At 38.2% G+C, this 27,287-nt stretch overlaps 1 protein-coding gene across 3 annotated transcripts in view; it reads left to right on the top strand.

Moving 5' to 3' along the window:
* LOC139809179 (retinal homeobox protein Rx-B) overlaps window positions 1-27,287 on the top strand; it is a 143,437-nt gene that overhangs the window by 106,471 nt on the left and 9,679 nt on the right. For all 3 annotated transcript variants that reach the window (XM_071771890.1, XM_071771892.1, XM_071771891.1), the window contains 2 exons: window positions 7,247-7,637; window positions 21,952-21,997. In XM_071771890.1, coding sequence (XP_071627991.1) covers window positions 7,247-7,637; window positions 21,952-21,997 — 437 coding nt within the window. The remainder of the gene's footprint in view (window positions 1-7,246; window positions 7,638-21,951; window positions 21,998-27,287) is intronic.

Raw genomic sequence — 27,287 nt, 5'->3', positions numbered from 1 at the left:
AGTATGATTCGATGTGGAAACGTTTTCTCCCGAATGCGGCATCGCCGCTCGAGGTGTCTGAACCGGCATAAAAAAACGATCGAGGAGACCGTATTATCGAGTGTCGTTCACATAAGTCCTATATCGCAGTTACAGTGTGATAATATATTGTGTAATTGCATTTTTTGCACGTACGTTTGTACCAAGAATTAGTGTCGCTGTAATAGACACGCAAAAATTCCTTCTTAGAATTCTTTGTGTTATACCAGAGATTTCAACTAATTGTAATTATAGTTTAATATTATTGTAATTAGTTTAATTTTAAATATTAAATTATTTCAATATAAAATTTAAATAATTTAATGTAGATATAATTTTTTAATGTATCTGTAATTTGTAATATCGAAAATGAGTTATCTAGAAATAAAAAATATATTGAAATATTTTATTAAAATGATATATAAAATGGTATTTTCTATGTTATCCTGAAATTAATATTGCAAACTCAAAGAATCAATAGTAAGTCCTATGCAAATGATAAATACTTCATGCACCCATGGATATTGTATGAAATTAAATACAGAATATCGCCGATTAGTATCGTGTATCTCTCTCACGTAATATAGTAAATCGGAACAGTTCAATCTAGTCTCATGTACTCGTGAACTAAATAGATTTTAAAATGACCTCGATCACCGCGAGTAAAAGTTAGAGGTGGTAAGTTTTTCTGCATCTTTTCTTCTTGCGCCAAGAATCTAAGTCCGTTCTGTAACATTTTATTCGCTTCGAATTGATTAAAAGAAACGCGAGTTTCAAACTAATAAGCAATCGTAGTTACAAAACAAGCACGGCGATCAGACGTAATTCCTAATAAACGAATAAACAGAAGTAGTAATATTTTATACAATCCGCGTGATTAAACATAGAAAATCTCACGAACGGAAAATATCATGGAGAAAACTTTAATTGACGTTCGCGGTACGGATTAGCGGGTAATTAACAGCGGCCGTTTGTCGCCCGCCGTGCATACTGCGTACGCCACGTTCGCGTATGCTCGGCCACAATGACTTAGCTAATTGGTTGATTGCGGCGCGCTAATTTGCACCGCCGTAAATCGCGCACACGCAACGTATAATACGTATGTATATAAGCAAGACGCTAACGGCGCGCAAATGTAGCAGAAACGATGCAGTTTCTCAAGCTGCTTTAGCGAGGGAAACGACAGTAAATGCATTTGCACTCTCCAGGTTGCTGCACATTCACACTACATCGTTGACGCAGCTAGGCGCTAAGGAGCAAAGCAAATTTGCTTAGATTTTTTTGTAGCTATAATTTTCAGATTAAATTTTTTCGTTGGGCCAAAGTCAAGATTGATGTTGAGTGTAAAATAAATATTTTTTTATTTACTTGCATCACTCTGGAGTTTAATTTGCTGGCCAAGAAAATTTTCGACTGTGTATAAAAATGATCTGGAACGCCTCGTACACATTTTTGCACTAACAAAGATATATAACGAAAACTAATGTAGGTACACGATTTTATTGGCCGTATTAACAAAGTAATATCTCTCTGCGTTCCCCTGCGAGATTAATCACCGGTTACAGCTCTGCAATTCGCTCTATCATTTCTAATCGAGCGTGACGTATCTAATTGAACATTCATGATATTGTCAAGGCGCGCGGAGCAGCGCCGCAACGGAGAGAAATAAATGGGCGTTCGCGAGATTGAACTCGCGGTAAATTAAGTAACGTCGATGCGATGCAAGTTGCCACTCGTTTCGCGATGGAATCGCGCTAAAACTCGTTCTCGCCGATGTTTATTACGACGTGCACTTGCGACACATAAACCAGCTATCGTTCATTAATCCGCGCCGGGAATAACTTCGAGATAACGCGTAACACATACAGCGGTCGTGATACACGGTCGATGATTTGTATAATTTTGCTGAAAACAATTTGCAGCTTGACATTTATAAATTTGTGCTAATTAAAGATTTGCGTGTTCCCGACACTTTCATTTACATATTGTCGTTTAAAGCTATTATAATGTCAATCAAAATTACTCCGCCATGTAATTGACGATAAATTGATAATGTCGTTGCATTAATTTCTTTGCAATTATCTTGGATTTATCTGCGACGAGTTTTTATACAAATGTAATAAAATTAATGCCAAAATAATTTTTTAGATAGAAATATATTAAAGAATATTTTCTTTAGGTTACAATTCTTTGACATATCCTAGTACAGAAAAAACTTTGTCAGACTAAAAACATCAACATCTGCAACATCAAACTGCAACAAACATCTGTACATTCCTTATGTTAAATTCATTATCTTTGTGCGCAAAACAACGTTCCGTGCAAATCAATCCACAGCAAACGGTAAAAGATAAAAAATCGATCGACTTGCAGCACACAGGTGCGCGATCTCGCGAGCGTATATTTGCCCGTTCGATTAGACCGAAGAATTTAACGTGCCTTATCGCAAGGGGAGAATACAAGAGAGAGCGAGCGCTTAGAGAGCGACTCCCGATTCCTCAGCACGCGGTGAAATTATAGTGTTTACGTGAATTAGATTTTGGTTTCGGTAATTTTCAGTTAATAACGACGAGGCGAACTGGCCGGCAAGCGAACGCTAAGTGCGGCCTCAGGCCCCATTAATGCTATTATAATGTAAAAGGCTACCTACACGTCCTACTCTCTCTTTCTTTTCCTTTTCTCTTTCTAACCCCATCTTTCTTTTTCTCTCCTTCGCCCTCCCTCTCTCTCTCTCTCTCTCTCTCTCTCTCTTTGCCTCGCTTTCCTTACGCGTCGATGAACTCGTAGTTGCACACGTCGCGAGTGTACGTGAACAAAAAAGAAAATCCGGCGGAGGTTTAGGCCCGTTGTATATTATCGGCATTACGTCGAGGCTACTTGCATTATAAGCTCATTTCCGATAAATTGACTCGATTAAAAACTGCCGCTTAAGAACCGCGTAAACCACTTCGATCCTTCCCTCCTCCATCCCGCGCCCGTCTTTTCGACCCCCGCTTTCTATCGAACCGCCCGCTTCTAGAAATTTACTCGATCGGCTGCCGTTTTCTCTAAAGCTTCGCATATGAGCGTATATTGATGTATGTAACAGCTATACGTTTCACTGATATGCGCGGAACGTGACGAGGATACTCGTAGTCGTTGCGAATTAAGTCTTGCAAAATTTAAAATTAACTACGTGAAATCAAGCACGTATCTACACAGACGAATAAAGAAAATATAGTTTGAATGCTGAATACGTACAAGTATAATTAACATATCGTGTATAGTATAACAATAAAAATTTTAATTTTGCGATTTGGAGAGATATCTTAACTGTCAAAGTTTGTATTTACACGTCTCGTATATATTACTTTTCTATACTTAATAAATAGAATATATATATTGCGAAATTATTTATTTAAAATGTTCAATAATTCAATTTAAATTAATATTTATTGTTCCATGATTGTCTTTAAAGCTTTTATTTTGACGCAACTATTCGTCTCTTTATTAACCGGTAGTAGCTTGTAATCCTGTTTCTTGAAGCCACCGGTTTACGGATATTTATTGCTAACGATTCCGTTACAAGTTTACAAGCAATATCGAACGCCGTTACACGATCGCCACGACGGCGGGATTGCGATCATGCCAAGGTGCGGGCTCATATAAATTATTAATTCCTACGAGGTAAAGTCGTGGTGAAAGGAGTGATATCTTTGCCGCACGCGCGCATATGTCAGCATTTATATTTAAAGTTTATTTATTTGTATTCGCTTCTTTTTACCAAAAATATATGATAATAAATCATTGTATCCATATATTTCCTAATTTCATATTTGTAATATCGCGTTATTTATATTTAATATTAATTTTTACTATATAGGTTTAATCTTTTCCTAAAATAGATATATGCATCGTTATTATAAAAATTTAATTAATCCTATTTGTGAACTCAATTTTACAAAATTAGCCTAATTTATCACTTTGACAAAAAAATTCAATGAATAAAATTCATGGTAGTTATACATTTTTTAATACTAATAATAGATTTGTGTTATTTCTATTTGAGGTAGAGCTTTATCGAAGAAGAATGCACTAATACGCGTCGAATGCAATGACTTCATCTAATTTGCTTAGACCGCAATGTGTTATACGCAGTCGTATAACATTGTGACGGATGGCATTGATGTCGAGTGAACGGCTCGAATTTTTTCACTTTTCCCGCGAAAACGCACTGCATTTCACGATTCTGCGCGAGATATTTTTTTCGGTCTGAATAACGATGCAGCGCGAAGATTAACCGCGGCGGGTTTGCAAGATGCAGCGGGAGGGCGCGCGATTAAGGGGGTTGCGTTTGAAAATGAACAGGCGCGAGAGAAGCGACCATTTGCTGTTTATAAGCTGTGCATTACGTGAGCATCTCTCTCATTTTTTTTTTTAGAAGGGCAACTTACAGCAGTGTGATTTTTTTATGCAAGAAGACGTTCTCGAAATAGCAAACGTAGTTTGCACGCAGATTTATTTCGAGATAATGTAATAGCTACATTACTTTAATTAAAATATTGCAATGTATCTTCTGGTAGTTAAGCTCTTCGCCATTTTTATTTTTGGACCTGAATTCTTATTGTTGAAAACGTCCTACTATGCAAGAAACACACACATTTAAAAAATGTATTTAATAACCGATATATCCTTTCTAATTTCTCATTAAAAATGTTTTCATTAAATAAAAACTCTTATCAAACTAAATTTTACTTCAACACATTCCATATACGAACTAAAATATATTGGACTAAAATATCTAATACCTTATAATATATATACTTATAAAAAATATTAGTAATACTTATGAAAAATGTATTTGACATTGACATCAACCGATGGTATTATGACCGATGGTATTGATACCTCTCTCCTGCACTGATTACGGAGAAGATACTCGGCACGCCAGAGCGAAATTGTTCAAAGTTGGTTTTTATTTAGAGGACTAAAACTTCTTACAGCTTAACAACTGCGTTAATGGTTAGCCTAATTATACAGCGGTTACTTCGTAACCACTTTCCACGAAGGCGGAAATTTGAAACGCGGAAATTCCAAATCCCGAGATGGTTTACGGCCGGCGCGCGGCGTGTCGAGCAGGCCGTCGCGTCGGCGTCGTTTAAATCCGCTCGCAGCGGAAACTAGACCGCAGCGATTTCCCTGACTATTCGTGGAATCCGATCGTCACTGATAATACGTTGTGGTCACCGTTTCACGTGGCAGCTGAATGAATCGTTTCACACTACGTTTGCGTTTCGGTCGCGATTAGATGGCCTAACAAGAGCCCAGCGTTATCCTATTCATTCTAAGGTATCGACCGATTCATCATAATGTTATTGTATATGTATTATCGTGCCTCTATGAATTTTTATCTTGTTTTAAACAATGTGTTTTAAATAATATATGTTTTAAACAATTGATATGACATTTAGAGAATTATACGTAAATGTGTGAATTAACATCTGTAATCTCAGATCATATGTGCAAATTCTAATTTTATTTAGAAGAACTTTTAAACTTTGATATTGTTATTTTTAGTTTTTCGGTCTTCTCGAAACTATCTTGCTCGCATAGATAATCTAATGTAACACAGTTTTTTATAAAAACGATGACATGGAGCGCAAAAATTATAGATTAAAGGTTGAAAACTTAATATAATTTGTAAAAATTATAATCTGGGTCATTGTCATTTGATCCGCAAAGTCTTATAATTAAACCCTCAGTTACCTCACCAGGGTCTAAAAGACTCTGCACGTGTTTAAAACTCGCGCCTTTTTTGAACGCGCAGTGGTGGGGACTCCGGATCCGGGGGGAAAAAAGTTTGAAGGTTCTAGCGCTAGCCTGGCCACTTGCGAGAGTCAATTCGGTCGAAGCAGCCGCGGGAGAAAGTGAGAAGTGGGACGATAGGGTCACTCAGACCCTGGTGAGGTAATAGCGTGACAAAAACGATTTTTGTCAAAATACAAGTAAATAAGTAAATCTCATTAAAAACAGTGCATTTTTATGCAATATAATGATAGAAAAAATATTCTGTGTTGTAGGTATAAAAAGTAAAATATTGGATTTTATTGGTTTACAGAATCAAATAATATCTAGTAGCTTTTAGCGTCAAGATATTAATTTTACGACAGCTGCGACATTCTCAAGTAAACTCTAGTAAATATTTACAAAACTTTTTTAACCGAAACTGTTTCATTTTTTCATTATAAAGATTATTATTATTATTATTATTATACAGAAATGGAGACAAGGTCTCGCACTCGGTCAACGGCCAATCGTGGTACAATCCCATGTGTAACGAACATGTCGCAAAAATATGCAGCACTTGCGCGTCGCAATATAATTTTTTTTTAATGTGTTTATTTTTAATAAATAAAGTATTTTTTTCATGCATTTTTATTGCATGTACCGATTGCATTTTTACCGATTTTATACAAAAAACATGAATTTTTACCTCTCCATAGACGCCATTTTGTATTAGCCATATGTAACTTTTTGAAAAATATTTTGTTATTTTTCTACATGTTATTTCATGCCCAAGGTCGCAAGTTTTACGATTTAAAAAAAAATCCGTTTTTTAAAGACAATAATATTTGATCGATTTTCTTCAAAATAATAAAATTTTAGTTTGTAAAAAAAATATACTTTTTGGAACCAATCGTTATGACACTAATTTCTTCTTAGTACAACTCTTGACCTTTCGAATTATGTATTATAAAACCCTTGTATCTTTTTTTTAGTCAGTACTAAGTACGTCAATTTGAAAAAAAGCCAAATTTTTTTGCTTCTTCAGAAAAACACGGTTTTTTTTTTTTTTTAATAACATTTACATTTTTTAATTTGGAATAATCTAACCCACACAGTCTTATAGATCTTTAAAAGATGTATCGATTAAAAAAAAAAACGTCAAATTGATGCATTTGTCTTAAAGATACAAGCTGGAGAAGACGCCAGGGTTTCTCAGACCCTGGTGAGGTAATATCGGAGTGTAAAAACGTAACTGAGGGTTAACCTAAAATTTTATTCACGAATTAAATTTGGACTTACGAAAATTATGCTGGCTTCAGCCCATGATCCGTGCAGATACAACAACCTCCGAATCCTCGTGAAACGTAAAACCCTATAATTATATTATACTTGTGTTAGTACAAGTGACAAAATTATACCTGTGTTATTATTCGAGGGATGACGTAATTATTTTTCTATGCAGATCATTCGTTGCGAGGAGGCAGCGAGCAGGCCGTCCCGCAGACGAGTCCTGCGAGCAGCACGAGCAACTCGAGCCAGGTGACTCAGGTGAGCCAGCAGGTGAGCCAGCAGCCTCACCCGCAGCCTCACCAGCAATCGGCGCCGGCGTCAGCGACGACGACGACGACGACACCTCAATCCACCCAAATGGGCATCTCTACCGAGGAGGTAAGGCCCGAGGAAGAGGGCACCCACCCGCGAGCGGCGCCGACCAGCCCCGAGAGCGAGGCGGAGGCCGACGACTTTACGCCCAAGAGAAAGCAGCGTCGCTACAGAACGACCTTTACCAGCTTCCAGTTGGAGGAGCTTGAAAAGGCCTTCTCCAGAACGCATTATCCGGACGTGTTTACGAGGTAAGTTGACTGACCATCGAGCAGTGTTCTAATAATCTCGAGCTTTATCTCGAGGCCTAAAACAGCCGGGATGAGTGGTGTTCGGACGGAATTTTATTTGGGATCGAACTCTCGGTATGCAAAGACTGTATAGGGATCGTGATTTCACAAAAGCAAAAATTTCTTTTAAATTGAAATGCGTAACACGTTGCATTTACTTAATTCTTATACATGTTAGGTACTTACCATTCATCTGTGGTAGAATACCTATAACCAAATGAATAGTGACACATAGCATAAAACAAATAATTCTCTAGCAATAAATCAGAAGATAAGGAGATATTTTAAAACAATTTTTTTTTGTATTTATTTTATACACATTTATAGCACTAAATGCTTGCTGCGAAATATGCGGCTGACTAATCGAGCATTAAATTAGTCACTTGATTGCAATAAAACTATATTCAAAAGCGTTGTATTACATTTCGATTTCGTGTCTTTCATTCTCATTGTTAAATATATATAAATGTGAAGTAACGAAATATATATTTTCTTTAGAATTAGTTTGGATTATTTATGTGAATGTCACTAGAAGAGAAATGCGTGAAATCAGAAAACATGAGACTAATTTGATATTACATAGCCGTTCCCCATTGGCAATGCTTCACGAGAGCGTTCGAGCGAAGATCAATTGTTACAAAGCTGTTTAGAGTCGCAATCCCTCTTCCGTAGACAATTCTGACGACTAAGAGCTTATGGTATATCTCGGTGGCGGGATAGGAAGCTCGTGTACCTCCCGTGGATCCAGACGATAGGCAAGGTGTCTAGCCGCATTTATCAGGCTTTAGGAGGGAGTAACGGGATTTAGATAAAATTTAAGAGACCGACTATCGGCTGCCACCCAAATATTTGGTTGTCTGGCTCCTGTGCACTCTCCCGGCTATCGCCGATATCGTCGCTCGCTACTTACCAAATTCTTTTTCAAAAAATCGTCTCTCGTCGCAAGATATTTACGGTGCGCACAGGTAGTCCTTGAGCACGGTTATAAAAGAGATCTGGTTATCCTAAGTGTATACTACCTGAAACAGCCCCGAAATAATGATGACCGGGTGACGGCTGGAGACACAACGCGTGTATAAGCATATCGCGTTTTAAAAAGGTATGCTTAATGCGTGTTAACGCAGGACCTTAGGTATCAAAATCTTAAAATAATAGATACATAAATGGAAAAAGAAACGATTACTCGCGCGCGACAATTGATAATATTAATACATCTGTTACTACAATTAACAAGCATTTCATACCAGAATTTTATGTCTCGTCTAGCAAAATTTTATTTTAAAACTAAAAGAATTTGGGAAATATCATAAATATTAATAATTAGAATATAAGGTAATCAATGTTTATTAAACTTAATAATATCGTTCATTAGTCTTACTCTTCTAGTTTATAATAATCTTTTTCAAGTTTCACGCATTCAAAATAATTCTGACATAAAACTACATATTTTTTAGTACGCATACGCATTTTAGAAAAACAAAGACGAAATTAAAATCAACTCGGAAACAAAAAATCTTTCAAAGCGCTTTTAAACGTAGTTTTGAGTAATGATCATGCCCGTTTCCTTCTTTAATCTGAATTCATGGCAGATTCTAAAATAAATCACCTATCCATCCATGCAAATCTGCAAAGGTAAATTCGCAAGTGTAAATTCGTGGAACGATACATCGATCATTGGGGGCCTTCCTACCAGTCAGACTGACGATCCTCATGCAAATTCCCATCGGTATATAGACGCGGAACGACGGTTTTGCATTATTAAGTCTCCTGCACACCCGGGTCCAGTTACATACGTACAGTATATCGCGCCGCCATTGGGCCGCGGCGCAATCTATCTGGGTAGCTTTTTCTTTCCCCTTGCCCTTTTTTTAGTGCCTTCCTCCGCGCCGTGGAACACCCGGTAGGTAACTAATAGCGGTGTAATCGCTCGTAATAGGTCCGGTCCTGCGGCCACGGTATGGGTTCTCGTAATTAACGAAGATGGTGGGGAGTATGCAGAGAGAGGTGAAGCAGGCAGGTAGTGTGTTTGTGGTGTACGGTCAGGGCTGGAGATGTATTCGCGAGTATGGCGAGACAAGCTACACACATCCATGTGTATCCGCGCGTGAAACTGCGACGAAGATAGCTCTAACGAGCAAAATACGCGTTCTTTATCTAATGATTCTAACGGAACTAGAAAGGACCGAAAAGGAGAAGAGGACGATTCCGAACGACGCTCCATTGTAGCGAAAAACTTTGAAAATTTCTAATCTGTGATAAACAATATTGGAAAACATATTGAAAAATACTTGTTAGTTTTTGTAGCTATTTGATTTAGAAATTACCAGTATATCGACTTCTGAGAAATCATTAATTTTAATTAGATGAAAGAATTAATAACTAAGAAGAGTATAGAGAACTTGGCTATATTATAGATTTGAAAGAGGCGAATATTATCGTCTTGCTCTTCTTTAGAATAGCGAAATAATCTCGTAAGCATTTAAAAGCAATAAAGTTTCGTAATTTAATAACATATCTCGCGAGTCCTGTCACCCGTCTGATTTTCAATCATCCAGTGTATTATATATATTTTCATGATAAATATATACCTACCCCCTTATAAAACCGACACCTATTTATTTATTGCTATAAAAGTTCCTTTTCTTCTCAAGAAAACAGCCGGTAATTGGCTCGATTGGCTTCTAATAACATTCGTCGCCCGTATTAATTTATTCCTCATCCACTTATACGGGCTTCCTGCCTACGGAAAATTGCCCGACGTTTTCTGCCGTTTCGCAGTATAAATTGATCTCTTGTTTCTTCCGCTATTTCGCCGTGTGGTAGTATTAATTTCGCGCTAATTGGATTTTATGGTCGCTTAGGTTTATTGACTAGCCTGACGAGAAGGAGAGGCAAGAGGAGAGAAAGGGAAGAGAGTAAACCGCATCGTGGAACACGACGCATATTCATTAGACGCGTCTTTATCCATAAGGGCAGAGCCGCGTGCGATTGGGACCTATCGAAATATATATATCGATGGCCCAAGAGGGTACTAGCGCAGCCTTAACTTCCTGAACATCGCGAATGAAAATTCATTCGCCAATAAAAGACACGTGTTCCCGCACGGCGGGCCGTGTACATCCAATTGGACATCGATAAACATTTCTCTTATGTGTTTCATCGTTTATTTTTCGATCGGTAAAACACAGCGGCCCGAGAGCAGTCAGACGAGCTCTCCTCTGGGTCCTTATTGGCGTTCAACTTTAGATACTCTTACATCCATAAATTGTAACATGTATAATACAATTCTTCTTTTTATTTTTTCGCATTTTTATTTATTTATTTGTCTTATGTTATCTCTTTTTTCTATTTCATTCATATATATCTTCTTTTTCTTTGCTTTAAATTCATCTTAATTCCTTTTTTTATTATTGGTAGTTACCATATTTTTATTCATTTACTTTCAATTTTGGCCCTATTTTCTCGAAAACAGTCTCTTGATTTTGTCTGCGATCGGTACGACACTGACAGAGACTAGGAGGAGCTAGCCCCGAACAAGCTGTTGACGACAGGACAACGTTTTGTGGAATGCCGTTTCCGAATGCGATAACAGATAACCGCGGGATTTTTTGCGGGAGCCGCGAATACGAGGCCCGAAGTCCGAGTGGCATTTGCGAGGGAGCGGGCGGATCACCAGATTCGTCCTGTTTATATGGCACTTAAAGCCGGCTTGCCACGTAGGCTCGCGAAAGAGCGTGGCCACTTACCTTTACGGGCTCTTAAGATCTAATTTAGATTGGAGTGTTGCGACTCGGGGCCCGCGCTGCTACCGACGACGGACTAATCGTTCGACCGTGAGCGGTCCTGACCAGTCCCCGACCTGTCCCTGTTGGTTTTAATTTTTTATCCCGTTGTAAACTCCAGAAGAGAAAGAGAGAGAGAGAGAGAGGGGCCAAAGAGAAAGAGAGAGAGAGAGAAAGAGGGAGGAACGGAGCGCGGTTGAAGCGATGAGACCTCATCGTCTTCCCAAATGTCCGACTACGGCTACTTACTTTCTTTCTGGCGAACGACGTAGCTAATTAATAACCTCGTAAACGTTAACACGTATACAGCGTGTTTAAACGCGGTTACTTCCAGTGTGGCATTTCAGCCAGTTCTCATATACCAACGTTGATACAAAATTAGTAAAATTTAGTTAAGCAATATTTGCGCGAGCTTTGCTTTGCTATTCGATCTCTTATTTTTATATCGCTTTCTAATTGTTGTTAGAAATTAGTACATTAAACGGAAGTTATTTCAATTTAATTGCTTGAATTTGTTTTGTGAGTGTCTGAAGGATACCTTAGCTATGTGTGTGTGTGTGTATATATATATATATAATCGTAACAAAACTCTTTGATGATTTTCCGTTTCTTAATTACTCTGACGAGCCGGGCGCCATTTCGGTCCCGAATTCGCTTCGAAAACCTGACTCGGCGGAATATCGCGCGCGGCCACGGCCACCCCCGTCGCGCGCGTTCTCAATCTATCCGCCCGGTGGATCCATAAAATTTATCGTCCGTTCGCGTCGCGTTTCGAGGGATCCACCTGTTCAAAGGGCCGCGCGACGCGCTTCTCGGTAAATCATTCCGAAGGATGCCTTTATATCCGCGGGGTGGGCCGGTGGTGAGTTTAATAAGGATGATTGTTTCCAGTGATCCATGGAACGGAACCAGTTCCACGGAGCGGTCTCTCTTCTTCTGTTCTCCCTTTCCCCTCTTCCCCCCTTTCTTCCTACCACCGCGATTCTAGTCCTCGTCTCTGGTCCCAGACTCTCCGCTGCGTCCTGGACCCGCAACTCCTCCTGTCATTAATCGACCGACGACGAGTCATGCTCCCGATTAGAAACGCCGCCGACCCGTTATTCGTTTCTCAACAAATAAGATTAGTGCCTTCCGGAGTTAATTAGTGAACGATGTTGCCTCGTCCCACGGAAGCGGCATTGGATCTCCGTCACCGTTAAATGACACGGAGTCGATATAAGTCTTCATTGTTTTTGATCGGTCATTGCTTTATTACGAAAGAATGATGTTTGAGTTGTTCAATAACAAGATGAGCCACATGATAAAAATTTATGTAGAATTCTTATGTTATACATTGTGAAAGCTATATGATAATAAAGAATTTCTTGTTTTTTTATGATTTTTTGTAATATTTTGTTATTTCTTTTGGAATAATATATTAATAAAAAGATATAACATCTGTAAAAAAAATGTATTAAATAATTATAGATTCATGATATTATTTTAATCCAAATTTGATGCTTCGAATTTTAATTGCTTCATATTTTAATTCCCAGAATGTTAAAATAATTACTTTGCATATCAAGTAAAAATTCAAATATAGATTGTGTCCTTAAAATATGCTAAAGATATTTTCTTTATAAAACAATGAACACGGGTATTTCTACTTTTGAACATTTTAATTGTGTGCATTCTGAGCGTTTTATTACTGTCAACGACAATTCGAATCTATCCCATTCCGCCCGTTCGGATTCCGTTCAAATTCAAAGCGACGAAAAAGATTGTTAGACTACCTCGGGATCGTTCCCTTCTCGTTCCTCCTCGAAGACGGGCTCCGCGGTCGAGCCAGGCACGAAGGGCTTCGCCTCGCGAAGTGCGAAGGAGAGCGAAGAGTACAGGTTTACCGAGGTCCATCCCTCATCCGATTGGCGGTAGTGTGGCCAATCAGTAATTGGCTCTCCACGCCGTACGCGTATTAAGCGCGCATTACGCACGCATTACGCAGCCGGCTACCGGCTTCTCTCTTTCGACTCGCTCCTCACAAAGGTGGCGGTCGCGGCAGGTATGCGCGCACGGCCCGCGGATCACCGCTCGGGAATAATGCGAGCGGCAAAAGCCGCTTGTCACCCCTCGTCAGTGCGAATTACTTGTCCGGCCGGCGCGATTCGTTATTAAACATTATCGATACCGCGCGTAAGGAGGCGTCTCTCTCGAGGCGAACGTATAAGGAAGGCGAGGAGCTTCGGGCGTATTCGCTTATTACCGGGGCACGAATTTCGTCGACGAATTTTGTTGTCCTCTCTTTTTTTTGCCTCACGTCACAGATAATGATCGTGTGTGCATAAACCCTGTTCGCGATCTTCCAGTTGTAAGAATGTGTATTTTATGGATAATTTTCTTACCGTTTTATGTCATCCTGATTTTTTCAAGCTAATTTTTTTATACTTCGTATTGCATTTCATTTTGTTTCTTTTTGTGGGAATACATACCGCTGTCAAATGTTTTGATATACTCGCTTAATTAGCTAAATACACCAAATACTTTCCTTATATTTACTATTGTTAATGTTTCTTTTGTTTTTATTGTATTAGCTATCTGTCTAATTGTAAGTATTATTAATCTGCTGATACGTGATTTATTTTATTTGTACAAACCGCGTTAATCATCTCTCTAATTACAATGCGAAAAATTACACTTATATAATAAATATTTGCTACAGTGTCGATAGTAATCGACACTAATTAAAGACAAAGATGTGGTTAATTTTTGTTTTCACGATATCAATCACATGCTGATATCACTACTACTTTGTAAGTATAATTAACAAGTCTTTTGTTAGACCTCGAATTTATCAGAGGGTATATCGGCTTACGCAAATACGAATTATGTAGAGATAATTACAATATGTGATTTATGTCAAGATAAATGGCAAATTCCAAGACTTGTTTATTCAACGCGATCGTTACAGTGCACGCATGGACTCTCGTACGTGTCCGTGTGTGCGTAGGTTTTATAACTCGCAACTATTAGCGCCTCTTTAAAGTCACACGTAGCAAATCGACTGTGCGTCATTTTCCTTTATTCACTTTCAACAAAAGTGCTCTATAGAAATTAATAATCTTGAAATAAAAAATTATGAAGAACTGCGAATCTATTAAAAAATTAAATTGCTCGACACAAGATGTTTTTACAAGCAAGTATTAAAAAAAAAACTCGTGTCGATAAAATCAGTATGATCTAATTGGTCAATTAAGTTCGTGCGATTGTTAGTATTAACTTCAGAGAATCATTTAATATTTTATCTGTCAGAGAATCACGAAAGATATGACTTTTACGTAAAATTTAGACTGGAGGAAAGAAACGTAGTCGCCTGAGGTGACTAAAAAATATTCCATAATTCAGGCCGTTCCGGATGTGCCATAGCAAGACAATTACGCGTTGCCATTAATAATAACTTAATGACAGCAGAATAATACCCAGTAACTCGCCATTAATCTGGCGAGAAGGTATAGGAGTAAAACCCCGGAACTCGACTCGGACCTAACTCCCGGAAAAAATGGATATAAGACTGCGGGCCGATCGGCAATCACGGGGAACGATTGCTTAGTATATAATAAGAATAATGAAAAAGAAAGAAAAAGGATAATAATGCTGTGGCTTCCTCTCGAATGCATTTCTACGAATCGATTAATCGCGCAGACGAGATGCCCGCAATTATTGATAGTGAATAATAAAATCGTGATCGTACCAAAGATGTGACTTCGATATACATATATATGTATTTCATCCTTTAATTTTAATCAATCATACTATATTCGCTGTAACAAATATTTTTTGACGATACTTTCACTTTTATAATAAAAATTTATAACAAAAATAAGATCAAAGAAACAGACAGGATTTTTGTCATCAATTCTACGAATTCGCAAATTTCTGCGAGTTCTACAGATTTCTGTAAATCCAATGATTTCGTGCCGCGCGTGTTAAACAATAATAATTGCGATTGCGCCAGAGAGTGAGACAATCACGGCCGCCACGTCGCGGTAACTGGCGGCTGCTCCGACCTCCGAGGTTAATTAGATAATGTAATTGTGCGGTAATTACTCAAATTACTCGCGCGCCAAGCCTCCAGCTCATACCAGCAATGTCATTCACGCACCCGCGCGCATTCTCTACCTCTCCTGTCTCTCGTTTGTACACTCTTTTCCTTGGCCATCTGTCTCTTTTTCCCATCTCAATTCGATTCCCGTCTAACGATAACGTAATCATCTCCGCAACATTCGAGATGTGTATTCGAGATGCGAATCATAAGTACAGTGTGGTCGTCTTAGCATATGGATCGAACGAGAAAGAATCGGTCTTGAATCGCATGGAAACGAGACATTACATCACGACAATTTATTGAAACGAGATTGGAGATATCAGATTACTCTGTTTTATACATATCTATATACTTACATATAAATATTTATAAATAATTTATTATATAATACATAAAAAAATAATAAGAAAAGAATATTTATTTATAAATACTCGAAAGTTAATAAAGATAAACGATACTATAATTGGCTGGTACCGTAATAGGTACGCCTTGAACCATAAATGTTCTTTTTTTGATACTATTAGAGGCAATTTCGCTCCAACGTTGCAGAAATAAAAAAATTCCTTATGGGACATATTTATGTGACCTTTTTTTTTAAATAACGTAGAAAATATATTTTCCGCAAAAGAAAAATGATTAACCTTCGCATGCATTAAACGTGTGATTGCGCGTCGTGATTAATCACTATCATTTCGTCATCGAATTAAATTCCAAGCGCATTAAATCCAAATGTTGACGCAAACGATGCGAATAAATAAGCGCGCAAACACGATTAAACGTAAGTTAAGTAAATTATCTTCTTTCGTCCGTGACTTCTGACGAAGCGCGGTTGCAGCGAAGGACTTCGCGCCGAGGCAGGAGCAAATAAGAACGGCAGGACGTCGCGGCGGGAGTAGCAAAGGAAGAGGAGGTAGATGGGCAGAAAGAGAGAAAGAGAGAGAGAGAGAGAGAACTAGCCGAAGAAGATGACGAAGAAACTCGCCTTTAATCCACTTAGCGGCCTCTTTTGATGCCGGCCGTGGGTTCGCGCTATACTACCGTGCGGTTGCGAAATGGCAAATCCATTCGCGCCTCTCGCAGTCCGATTACTATGACTTCGCAACGTTGCGCAGGGCAGGACAGGAAGGACTTCCTTTCAACGACGGCAATCGATTCCGAGAATGTATTTTGTTGCGGATTATTCGCGCGAGGCAATTTGTTGTTCGCCAAATCTGTGAAAGCCGATCGCTCGAGAAACTCGAGCGGTAAAATGCACCGCGGAATCGCATAACCGGATAAACCGAAAGGATTTGTGATTATCGTGTCGATGTAATTAATCGGCGATTAGTCATGTTCTATTTTGCAACGCGTGTGAACGTAGCGGCCGCGGTTAATTACAGATCGGGTGTGTTCCGTGATGAGAAAGAAACGTGTTTTCTGTCACATATGTAACGCACGTATCACATGTGTGTGGTAGCACAGTGATACGCGGGATACTAATCTTTTTCCTCCTATTGTCTTTTTAGATGCAAGTATCTACTCGTTTTTGTATAAAACCGTAATTAATAATAATATCAGACACAACTGTTAATAATATTAGATTGTAATTTTAATTTCTGTATTATTTTTTGATTCTGACAAGCACGAGATCGATTTGTTCTCATGAAAAATGTCGAAATACTAATAGCTTTGGGTTTTAAAATTGAGAATTGAAAATGTACAACGTAACATCTCTTCACCTAATTCCAAGTGCCTTTTACATCGGAGGAATTTACGGATTAATCACAAAGATATTTCCAGATTGAATTCTGGGACACGTAACGGGGACTCCGCGGCTGATCTTTGCCAAGAGAGTTTTCATCACGGTCTCATATTTTCCATTAAGTCGCGAATGCGCGACTAATCTTTGCGTACGTGCCCGTCAGAAGCAGATTTTTCCGAAGTACTCGCACATTTCCCATGGCAAGGACACGTCGTGGACGAGGGAGTTAGGAGAGGGACACGTAATAATAATGATACGCGAATCGAGGGTAACTGAGAGTCTCGGTGAACGGCGGGTGTAATTAGGGACGCCCGTCTAACCGCGAAATTTCGTGATCTTATTAAATTCAGAAGGACGCCGGCGAGCGCGCCTCGAGAAAGACAGAGAGAAAAAGGGAAAGGCTAAATTATTATTACTCGCGGGCCCCAAGGTGCCTGAGCCTCGTCCGCCTCTCTTCGACGGCGGTGTGCGTTTCGTCCGCGCTCGCGCACCCGTGCGTGTAATGTACATATCTATAAAGATTATATCGCGCTCGAGTGGCCAGAAGTGACGCAAAGATTACGATGTAGATAAAACATTTGTATCGTTAGGCGGAACAGCGGTATATAAACCACTTTCCTCATCCTCAAAGGGACAATGGAAATTTACGAAAGCGCCCAATATAAAATCTCCAACTGTTCTGTTGTAGGAGTTTTCTTTATGGCTCTATATTTTATACCTCACTAGAAAAAGTGAAATATAAAATTTTATGTCGCCTAAAATAGCCATATAGGAAGTTTCTGTGATCGTCAAGTATCTAGTTTGACCAGTAGTTAGACTGCTGGTCTCGATTCATTCGTATTTGTGAGTCATACAGACAGGTCAGTTGTAACGGGCAGAAAGGGAGAGAGAGAGGGGGGAGAGAGAGAGAGAGAGAGAGAGAGAGAGAGAGAGAGAGAGAGAGAGAGAGAGAGAGAGAGAGAGAGAGAGAGAGAGAGAGAGAGAGAGAGAGAGAGAGAGAGAGAGAGAGAGAGAGAGAGAGAGAGAGAAATCACGTACTACACGTAATTTTATCGTTCACGGCGCACACAAGCCTGTTTTTCGTGAGAAGCAGCTGATAGGTGCGCGCTTTCATACTCGGCGTTTCATTGAAAACGAAGCCGAGCCGCCAGGTAGCAGGTACAAATTACCGTCTGCAACTATGTTCGCCAGAGTAGTCATTAGCGCACGACAACGGGTAATCAGAGAGTATACCGCGGCAGTATACGAACGCGCGTCTTCTAGTTACGTTTCCTCCAATAAGTCGGTGCGCGCGGGCTATCAAAATGATTTGACGACGTGAATACGCTTCGCAATTACCGGCCGATATACGCGATATACGATGAAGAATACGTTTTGGACGATTAATCAATGGATAAACATCGTTCGATATTTTGTTAATGATCACCCGGTCAATCATCGGATAAACTTTCGGTAAACTCAATTTGGTTAATTAAACCACGAATTAAAATTCTAAAAAACTAAAATCTACGATACACATTATTTTCTTATGATTGCATGCCAGTTGTAAAACGCAGCTTTCAAGATAAGATATCTCGAGATAGGGTTGAAATACGATTTGGAAAGATTTGTTTCTCGTTCGAGGAATCGATCGGGATAGATCGGAAGGATCTCAAGCGGGATGCAACGAGATCGGACCAGCGAGCGATGATAAAATCGACGCGACGCGACGCGACGTATGAACCGGACGAATCCGTGGACGAACCGCGGCCAATCTTCGGACTCACCCCGAAATCCCTGTAATTTCGGAAGCTACCGTCTGCAGGCTGAAATGCACCTAAACACGAGATCCAAGCTCGATCGGACGCGAGAGCTTCTGTGCGCGGCATAATCACCGAGATTTCCTCACGATTTCGTGGAACATCTGGGCAATTTGCCTGCGAGATGAGAGACGCCCGGCGGGGTGTCTCACTGCTCGATTCATATTTTTTCTTTTTCTTCTTTCTTTTCCTACCCGCCCCGCCGGATATACGCGATTGCACGATCGCTCGGTTTCTTTATCGAAATAACGGCAAAAATCGCGGAATATTTCCGGAATGAATGAATTCTCGACAAACGGGATGAATTATTGACACCTGTCATGATTCACGCCTATCCGTACGAGTATAATGATTCCTTCGCACCTCCGGTTTGCCTCATTCTCAATTGAAAAAAAATCGGGAATGTGTTCGCATAATTTCCGGTGAAATCATGTGAGCGGCGATTTATACGAGTTATTATCTTTACTGGAAACATCCTGCGAGCAATCGCTTAAGCGACGTAAATCAACCGAAAGGAATTTAATTATTAAACTCGATGACTATTAATTTCCCCGGTTTCCTTGAACATAGTCGTAATGCTTTCCTTACAATCTGCACTTTTGAAGAATACGTAATAATTATGATACACATAATGACGTACGCATTCTTCTGAGCGAAAACAGAAAATTATCGTCACTTTTGTGTACGTTCGCGCGTACCAGCAGCGTGATAAAACGCGACACTTCGATAATTCCTGACACATATCCAGGCATTCGCGATAAATAATAGCTGAATTATCATGATTTTAAATTATAGGTTCTGCACTTATAAATAATATTATTAATTTTCTGACACATAGAACATTCTACGTCTCTCTTAATCAGTAGCCTCCAGCATCTGTTCGGATTTCTCGACAACGGGGTGCGAGGGGAGTCGATTTTTATTGCGGGGCGCGAACGCCTCATATATGCTTGCAGAAGAGTATCACGTAATACACGTGAGACACAACAGACTTCGTGTTATATGCGCCCGCGAGCGAAGGATGCGAAATTCAATCGAGCGGAAAGGAAACGACCGGTATAGCGTATATGACATGATCGACGTTATGTAAAATATCACGAGCTAATAATTATTTGTCATTACCGCTGCGCTGGACCAGTCAATTAGTCATGGATAATCGTATTCGTAATATACGCCGTTGGTGAGCGCAGTCACCTATATAAAACGAGATTCTATCTCGTCGCTGGAGCCACGACGACGACTACGGTGCGGTCGCCGCGCGGATTCTGATCGTCTCGTAATAGATATTAATAGCTCTCGTCACGACGGCTCGTGCAACTAGCAATCCAACGGAAAATCACACATAATGCCGCGAGATACATAATGCAATTAATCCCCAACGTGCGTCGTTATATGTCGGCTAATCTGCTTCGGATGCAAAACTAATTAAGGTAATGAACGCGCGCGTTTTTACGAGACATCAGGCTGGCTATTTCGTAGAACGGTTTCTGCGATTTTCTCACGGATGCGATACGAGGTCAGATTGTAACCGCTATTCCCCGACGCCATTAAAAGACAACTAAATGATTTTTTTTGTTAAAATTACATCGCGTTCCTAAGTAATAAATCGCGTACTCAAGGGAGATAATAATTACAGTTGCAATTACGTGCACTTACTCCGTTAACTGCCCAAACGTTTAGATATGCATTTGATTACGTAAGCTAAGAAAAAAAGAGAGACAGAAGGAAGTGTTATTCATTAAAATACTGTGGAGTTTATGTTTAGCTTCTCTGGAGAACGTGCGCAATAATAACAGACTATCAATTTAAAATAATAACGACAATAAAATAATTAAACAATTAAAGATATGGTTTTTTACTTAATTAAAGAAAGTTACCTTTAAAGAGTCTAAATGCATTTATCTAAAATAATAAATAATAATGACATAACTTCTTTTTAACATTAATGTAAATAATATATAATGTAAATAAGTTTAAGTCAAGCAATTGACTAATATGATGAGATAATATAATAATTCTTTAGTAAAAAAAATAATAATAAAACTGTTAGAGATAATGCATATATTATGTAGATATATGCATCTATTGTGTATATGTAAATACCTATAATATATGTGTATATATACCCAACTCTCTTTTTACGTGGTAGATTACGTTTCGTGTAAGAAGAAATCACATTATTTGGAAAAGCCACGTAAAAAATAGTGTGCCATGTGCATGATTTTTAACCTTGTAAAAAGAGAAAAATATGCCACGCTGTTTTTTTATACTAAAAGCTATTTACATGATTGAGTTTGAAGAGAATCAGAGTGAATAAATAACGTATAAATTATAATAAACGAATCATGATTGACAATGACAACCGAGCTGCTGAAATATGATTGGAGCTACAGCGATGATTAAAAAATATATAGCCCTGTCTAGGTTATTACTTGCTTTGTTAACATAAATGATATGGGAAGACATGTGTCCAATTGAAAAATTTTCATTAATTAATTATTAGGAATTAAAATTAAGGTTTGTACACATACACGAGAGATTACATCAAAAATTCTTCGAAAAATCGCGTAAAAAGAATCGCGTAAAAAAACGCGCAAAAAATCGCGTAAAAAGATTTGGGTGTATTATATTAATGATTATCAGAAAGCCATCAAGTAGCAAATATTGGTTTTATTATTATCGCTTAGCACTATTCAGAACTCGTTGGATAATAATATCTGAACTGACTTGAACGCCGAAGCTCACACTCCGTTAACTCGAGTTTATCGCAATAGCAGAATCGAATAACTCGCACGCGCAAATAGGCCCGCGGCTACGCGCGGCCTTGGTTCCTTTTTCTTGTGTTAATGATTACCTTCCTTTTTGTTTTTAGGGAGGAGCTCGCCATGAAGATCGGCCTGACGGAGGCACGGATACAGGTCAGTAGAATCTCTTAACGTTGTTTTTACGTAAAACAAAATAGAAAATAATGCGGTATAGATAAATTATAGAATCATTTCCGATACAGTTATTAAAAACATACAGTAAGATCTATTCAGACTCCTAATATATGCAACATATTATGACTTTTTTTCGACGGCCTTTAATTTTTTTCTAAATTAATTTTTTAAATGCAGAAAAGATCTATTTCATACCAAGTCTTCTGAATAACTAAAAAATAATTTAAAATAAAAATAAAAATAAATCTGTTCAAATTCGAAAAATGTCAAGATCTATTAAACCGTTTCCTTTAAATGAGTAGACAAATAAATTTCTGATGCTGTCTAAATAAAAATAATAGCGTGTCAAATTAAAATTGATTAGTTATCTTTGATTATATATATATTGGTGCATCATGGCGTAATTTCAAAATCGCACTTTAATAATAAGCACCTGCGTCAAAGTTTGTTGGAAAAATGAGGCAATAATTGGCGGTAATAATGTGGTTAGGCGTCTTCTTTGGCGCGAAGGCGAAAATATCACGCGTCTCTTGCGCAACGACAATTATCCTGCTGTATCCTCTGACATTTCGTTTGGATAATAGTTTTGAAGCCCGCGAGCGCGCGCGCGAAGAATTACTTAAGAATTACTTAAGTTCTCCACGCGGTCACGTATCCCCCACCTGTAATTTGCCTACCCGTATGGCGAAATGCGATATCCTTCGAGCAACATACAAATCGTCGATCATAAGTCTTTAATTATTTGCTCAACCCTTTTCAAACCGCCCGTTATTACTAAAAATTATTAGACACGCGATTGTCTATTGGAACATTTAAACGATTACTACTCATTACTATTACTAAACAATTTCTGATATTGAAGATAATTATCTATCGGCATATTTATAAAACGATTAGATCATGAAAATAACTGGTGTGTGTACATGTATGAGCCATTTATGGCAAAAGTATAATATAGTCTGATACTTATCACAGCTTTTATCAATAATCTAGTTGTAAGTATTAATGTCAGTAAATATCTATATGAGTAGTTAGTATACAGTATCTAATATGATCAGCATGGATTATTCATTAGTTATGCAGTTATGCGGTAAAAAGAAGAGCTCAATACAGCAATATTATTGCACAAAATCAACTTACGATTTGCAGTAGTATAGATCTCATACCGAACATAAAAGATTATCTCTTCTTGCAACATTCGACATTATTGTATTTGAATAATATCATAAATCGATCATTTTAAAGACATTCGCGATTAATCAACGCTAGAAACACGCATATCATCCGCTATTAAAATTCAATAATGTTCATTCTCCTGTCTGAACAGTAATCACACGATCCGAATACATTTAAATATTTAAATATTAAACATTAAATTATTGCTCAGTTCCTATCCGTTTTTATTATACTGATTAATGCCATCGTTCGACAAGACATTATAATGTTTCATTTCTTTTTGCATACGTATATCAATGATATCGTATGAAAACTCAGGAGTTACAAAAAAGGAAGAAACATTATTGTAACAAACATCGCATAAAACGCAATCAGGATATAAATAAATTTGTATTATAATGTTTTTTACAATAAGCTTAAATCTTATGACGTAATATTGCAAAATAACTTATAGTAATCTATGAATTTCAAGTCTTCTCTTAATAAATTGATTTAAGTATATAATGGTATCATTTTATGTCAAGTAATGCCTGGAATATTGTAGGCCGAAATTGCATACAAAACGTAGAGCTCATTCTACAGCCTTAGACGAAATATCATCCGGAATTAGATTCTATAAGTATTTAATAAAATGCACTAATTTAACAAAACATATTTAGATATAATTTACAGTTTAAGTACTGTTGGATATTCTTTAAATCAATAATACATAACCAGTTTTTTCCTAATTTTCGCGGGTAAATGTTCGTCCTGCGTTATACTCGTTTATTCAAAAGGGACAGGCAGAACGCACGGATAGAACGAAGTTTTCTGCGTGACGACGATAACTTTTTACCAAGGAGAGCGTGTCTCTATATCATCGTTGCGTGAACAGCTGGCTAATTTGCTCAATTAGTTTAATTTATTCCCGGTACTTACTTACTTACTTATTCTTTTTTCTCCCCCCCTCCCCTTTTAACCCACGCGTATTTTCCTCTCGCTTCGTCCTTTCACTCTCCATCCCTTGCTGGCTTCGGGCACTCATTCTCGCGAGCCCCTGTGCGATCTTCTTGTTATTTTCCCCCGCGTCGCGAGGGCATAACGCTTTAACGTTAACCCAGCACTTTTCATTATACTTGCAAATCCGTCACCGTTCACCGCAAATCGCCGATTTACTGATGGCCGGGAATTACGCGGCGCGACGATGCGCACGCAATGAGAACCACTGACTCCACCCGAGGAATGACACGCCTGGGTGCCGTTAATAATTTTCAGGAATCCCTGAACCTGTACGGGGAGACTTTGCGCCGGGAGTTCTTCTCGCTCGACCGCAGCGAGATGACCGGCTCCGCGAAGCTGCATCCCTTTTCAATCGCGATAGGTGTCAATTGCCCTCGCGGCCGTAGGCCGTAACGGAATGGAATTACGCGTGTTGGTTTACGAAAACGTTTCGGGGAATTAAGCGCACTTATTCAATCGCGGTGTCCTTAACCCTTTAGCACGCACAGAGCTGCTTCTCAAAAGATACAATATTCGACAGGCTTCTAATTGTAAGATGTATTGAATAGTATTGAAATCCTTGAATTTTTAGGAAATATTTATTATTTATGTTTCAAATTAACTCCGTTTAAAGTTTTTACAAGACAAGATTTTACTCTCTTTTTATATTTCGACCAGTGATATTAAATAATTACGTGTAATTAAACTTTTTCATATTTTCCTTAAAGAGTAATAATACCGGTAAATTCGCTAAAGAATATATATTGACAGGTATTATGAACTCATTTATAAACTGTATGAGGAACGACTTAAGTGAACGCCACACTCTCCGCTCGTCCTAACGCGCGAAAATTAGGTTGTCGGGCGATTCGGTCGCCGCTTGTCCATCAGCCGTCATTAATATGCATGACAAATACATCGTCGTGGAGAATGAGGTGCGATTTTTTTCGACGCCCGAAACTTCGCCCGTACACATCAACGCACAGAAATTAGGATACATGACCTATCATTGGCGACCATTAATAATTCATGAAACACGCAGTTATCGTTTGAGAATAAAATACCTTCTTATCGCGGAGACTTCAAAGACATCGATTCGTATTTATAAGCCACATTATATAAAGGCCCATAAAACGTATTATAATATTAAATAAAAATAAATAATAGAAACTGCATAAATACGAACTGCATAAATTGAGAAATTGCGAAATTAAGTCAGAACTAAATAAGTATTAAATCAGAACCGGATAAGGAGAGAGGAGTTTCGAGGATTAATTAATTATTTAACGTCAGCTATGCAAACATGAAGTAGAAATGATCCTAGAAGTATTAAAATACAACGCGTAAAAGTCGATATATTTTTATTAAGAAAATAAATTAGATTAAGAATAATATCTGACCGAATAATCGCGGATTACTCTGCTAACTTAATCACGTTTGCAGATTCACCAGAAATAGAAATAACGCGTCGCGCTGCGTCTTATCAATTTCTTAAACAAGGTTGTTAATTTAATTATTTAATATAAAGCTTGATGAATTTGATCGCCAATCGAGCGTCTCCGAAAATGAAAAAAATGTTTTGTTCTGCATTTATTTAAAAGTAAACGCTCGTTTGCGTAAATATTTCTGCGACGCGTCCACCTAAGGATGTTAATTTTCAAGCAAATAAATTCTTAATTTTCAATTCGATTATTAATCGAGCGTATGTGTTTTGTGCACGGTTCAAATGAATAATGAATCGTTCTTTCCCGCAGGTTCGTTTGCCGACGAGACCTGTCGCTCGCATGAATAACAAATTGCTATTAGGCAAAGTGATTATCAGTTGTTGCAACGGCTATTAATTATTTTTACGATCTCCCTGAGTGTGACGAGATAATCGACAAGTCGCGAACTTCTGCTACGAGCGAGGAAATTCTTGCACAAGCAAAACTGGAATTGGAGATAAAAATATCACGCGTTTTTCGTTCGACATCTGTCTTTTGAAATGTACACACGCGAAACGTCGCATTTCTCCGAATCGATTTCGCGGCAAATTCGATGGCCGGCACAAACGAAGGGAATAAACCCGCTTGACGTGTATGTTTATATTCGCAAGTTTGTAATCTTTTTTTACCTTTGAATCTTTTCCTCTGTCAACTCTTTCTCTTTTTCCCTCAAAATTGTTGGAAACTTTGGAAACAATATACCTACAGTATTTCGTATATCATGTTAATCTATTTAACGCATTTATTTATTAGGATATTTAATCTCGAAATAAAAGGAATAAAGCGTAGCATAAAGCGCGTAAGAGATTATATATCTGGTAATTATGCAGTTTAGGGGAAGCACCTCCGATGACCTTGACCTTGACATATGTTGTCAAGGTCACCCTCCTAAGTGACCTTCAGAAGGTTTTAGCCGTCGCTCGTTTTTTATTAAAAAGTTATAAACAAAAAAAGTTTCGAAAATATAGCAGTTATTTTAAGTACTGAGAGGCATAAACGACTAATATTACGTTTTTCTTTAAAGCAGAGAATACTTTATTTCGCGAGAAAGTCGCTGCTTTACCAAAACACAACATTTAAAGCAGTAAATTGTTGATAAATTGAAGTCTTTTTGTTAAAGCAGAGAATACTTTATTTTGCAAAAAAGTCGCTGCTTTACCAAAACACAACATTTAAAGCAGTAAATCGTTGATCACTAACCTACATAGGTTAGTTGACGCGCTTTAAAAGTATTTAAGTGTTTAAAGCGCGTCAACTAACCTATATATGCACCTATATATGCTATATTTTCCAAACTTTTTTTGTTAATAATTTTTTAACGAATAGCGAGCGACGGCTAAAACCTTCTGAAGGTCACTCGGGGTCATGACCTTGACAACATATATCAAGGTCATTGAAATCGGTGAGGTCGCCAAACTTTTTTTTGTTAATAACTTTTTAATAAAATACGAGCGACGGCTAAAACCTTCTGAAGGTCACTCAGGAGGGTGACCTTGACAACATATGTCAAGGTCAAGGTCATCGGAGGTGCTTCCCCTAAACTGCATAATTACCATATATCTTTATTTCAAAATAATTTTTGTTAAGAGAATCGATCCTTATTTATCATTTCTTATTTAACTTACTCTACT

This window comes from Temnothorax longispinosus, chromosome 2 (genome assembly GCF_030848805.1).
Source record: "Temnothorax longispinosus isolate EJ_2023e chromosome 2, Tlon_JGU_v1, whole genome shotgun sequence".
NCBI lineage: Eukaryota > Metazoa > Arthropoda > Insecta > Hymenoptera > Formicidae > Temnothorax > Temnothorax longispinosus.
The sequence above is the reverse complement of the archived record's forward strand: the minus strand, read 5'-3'. Positions and strand labels throughout refer to the sequence as shown.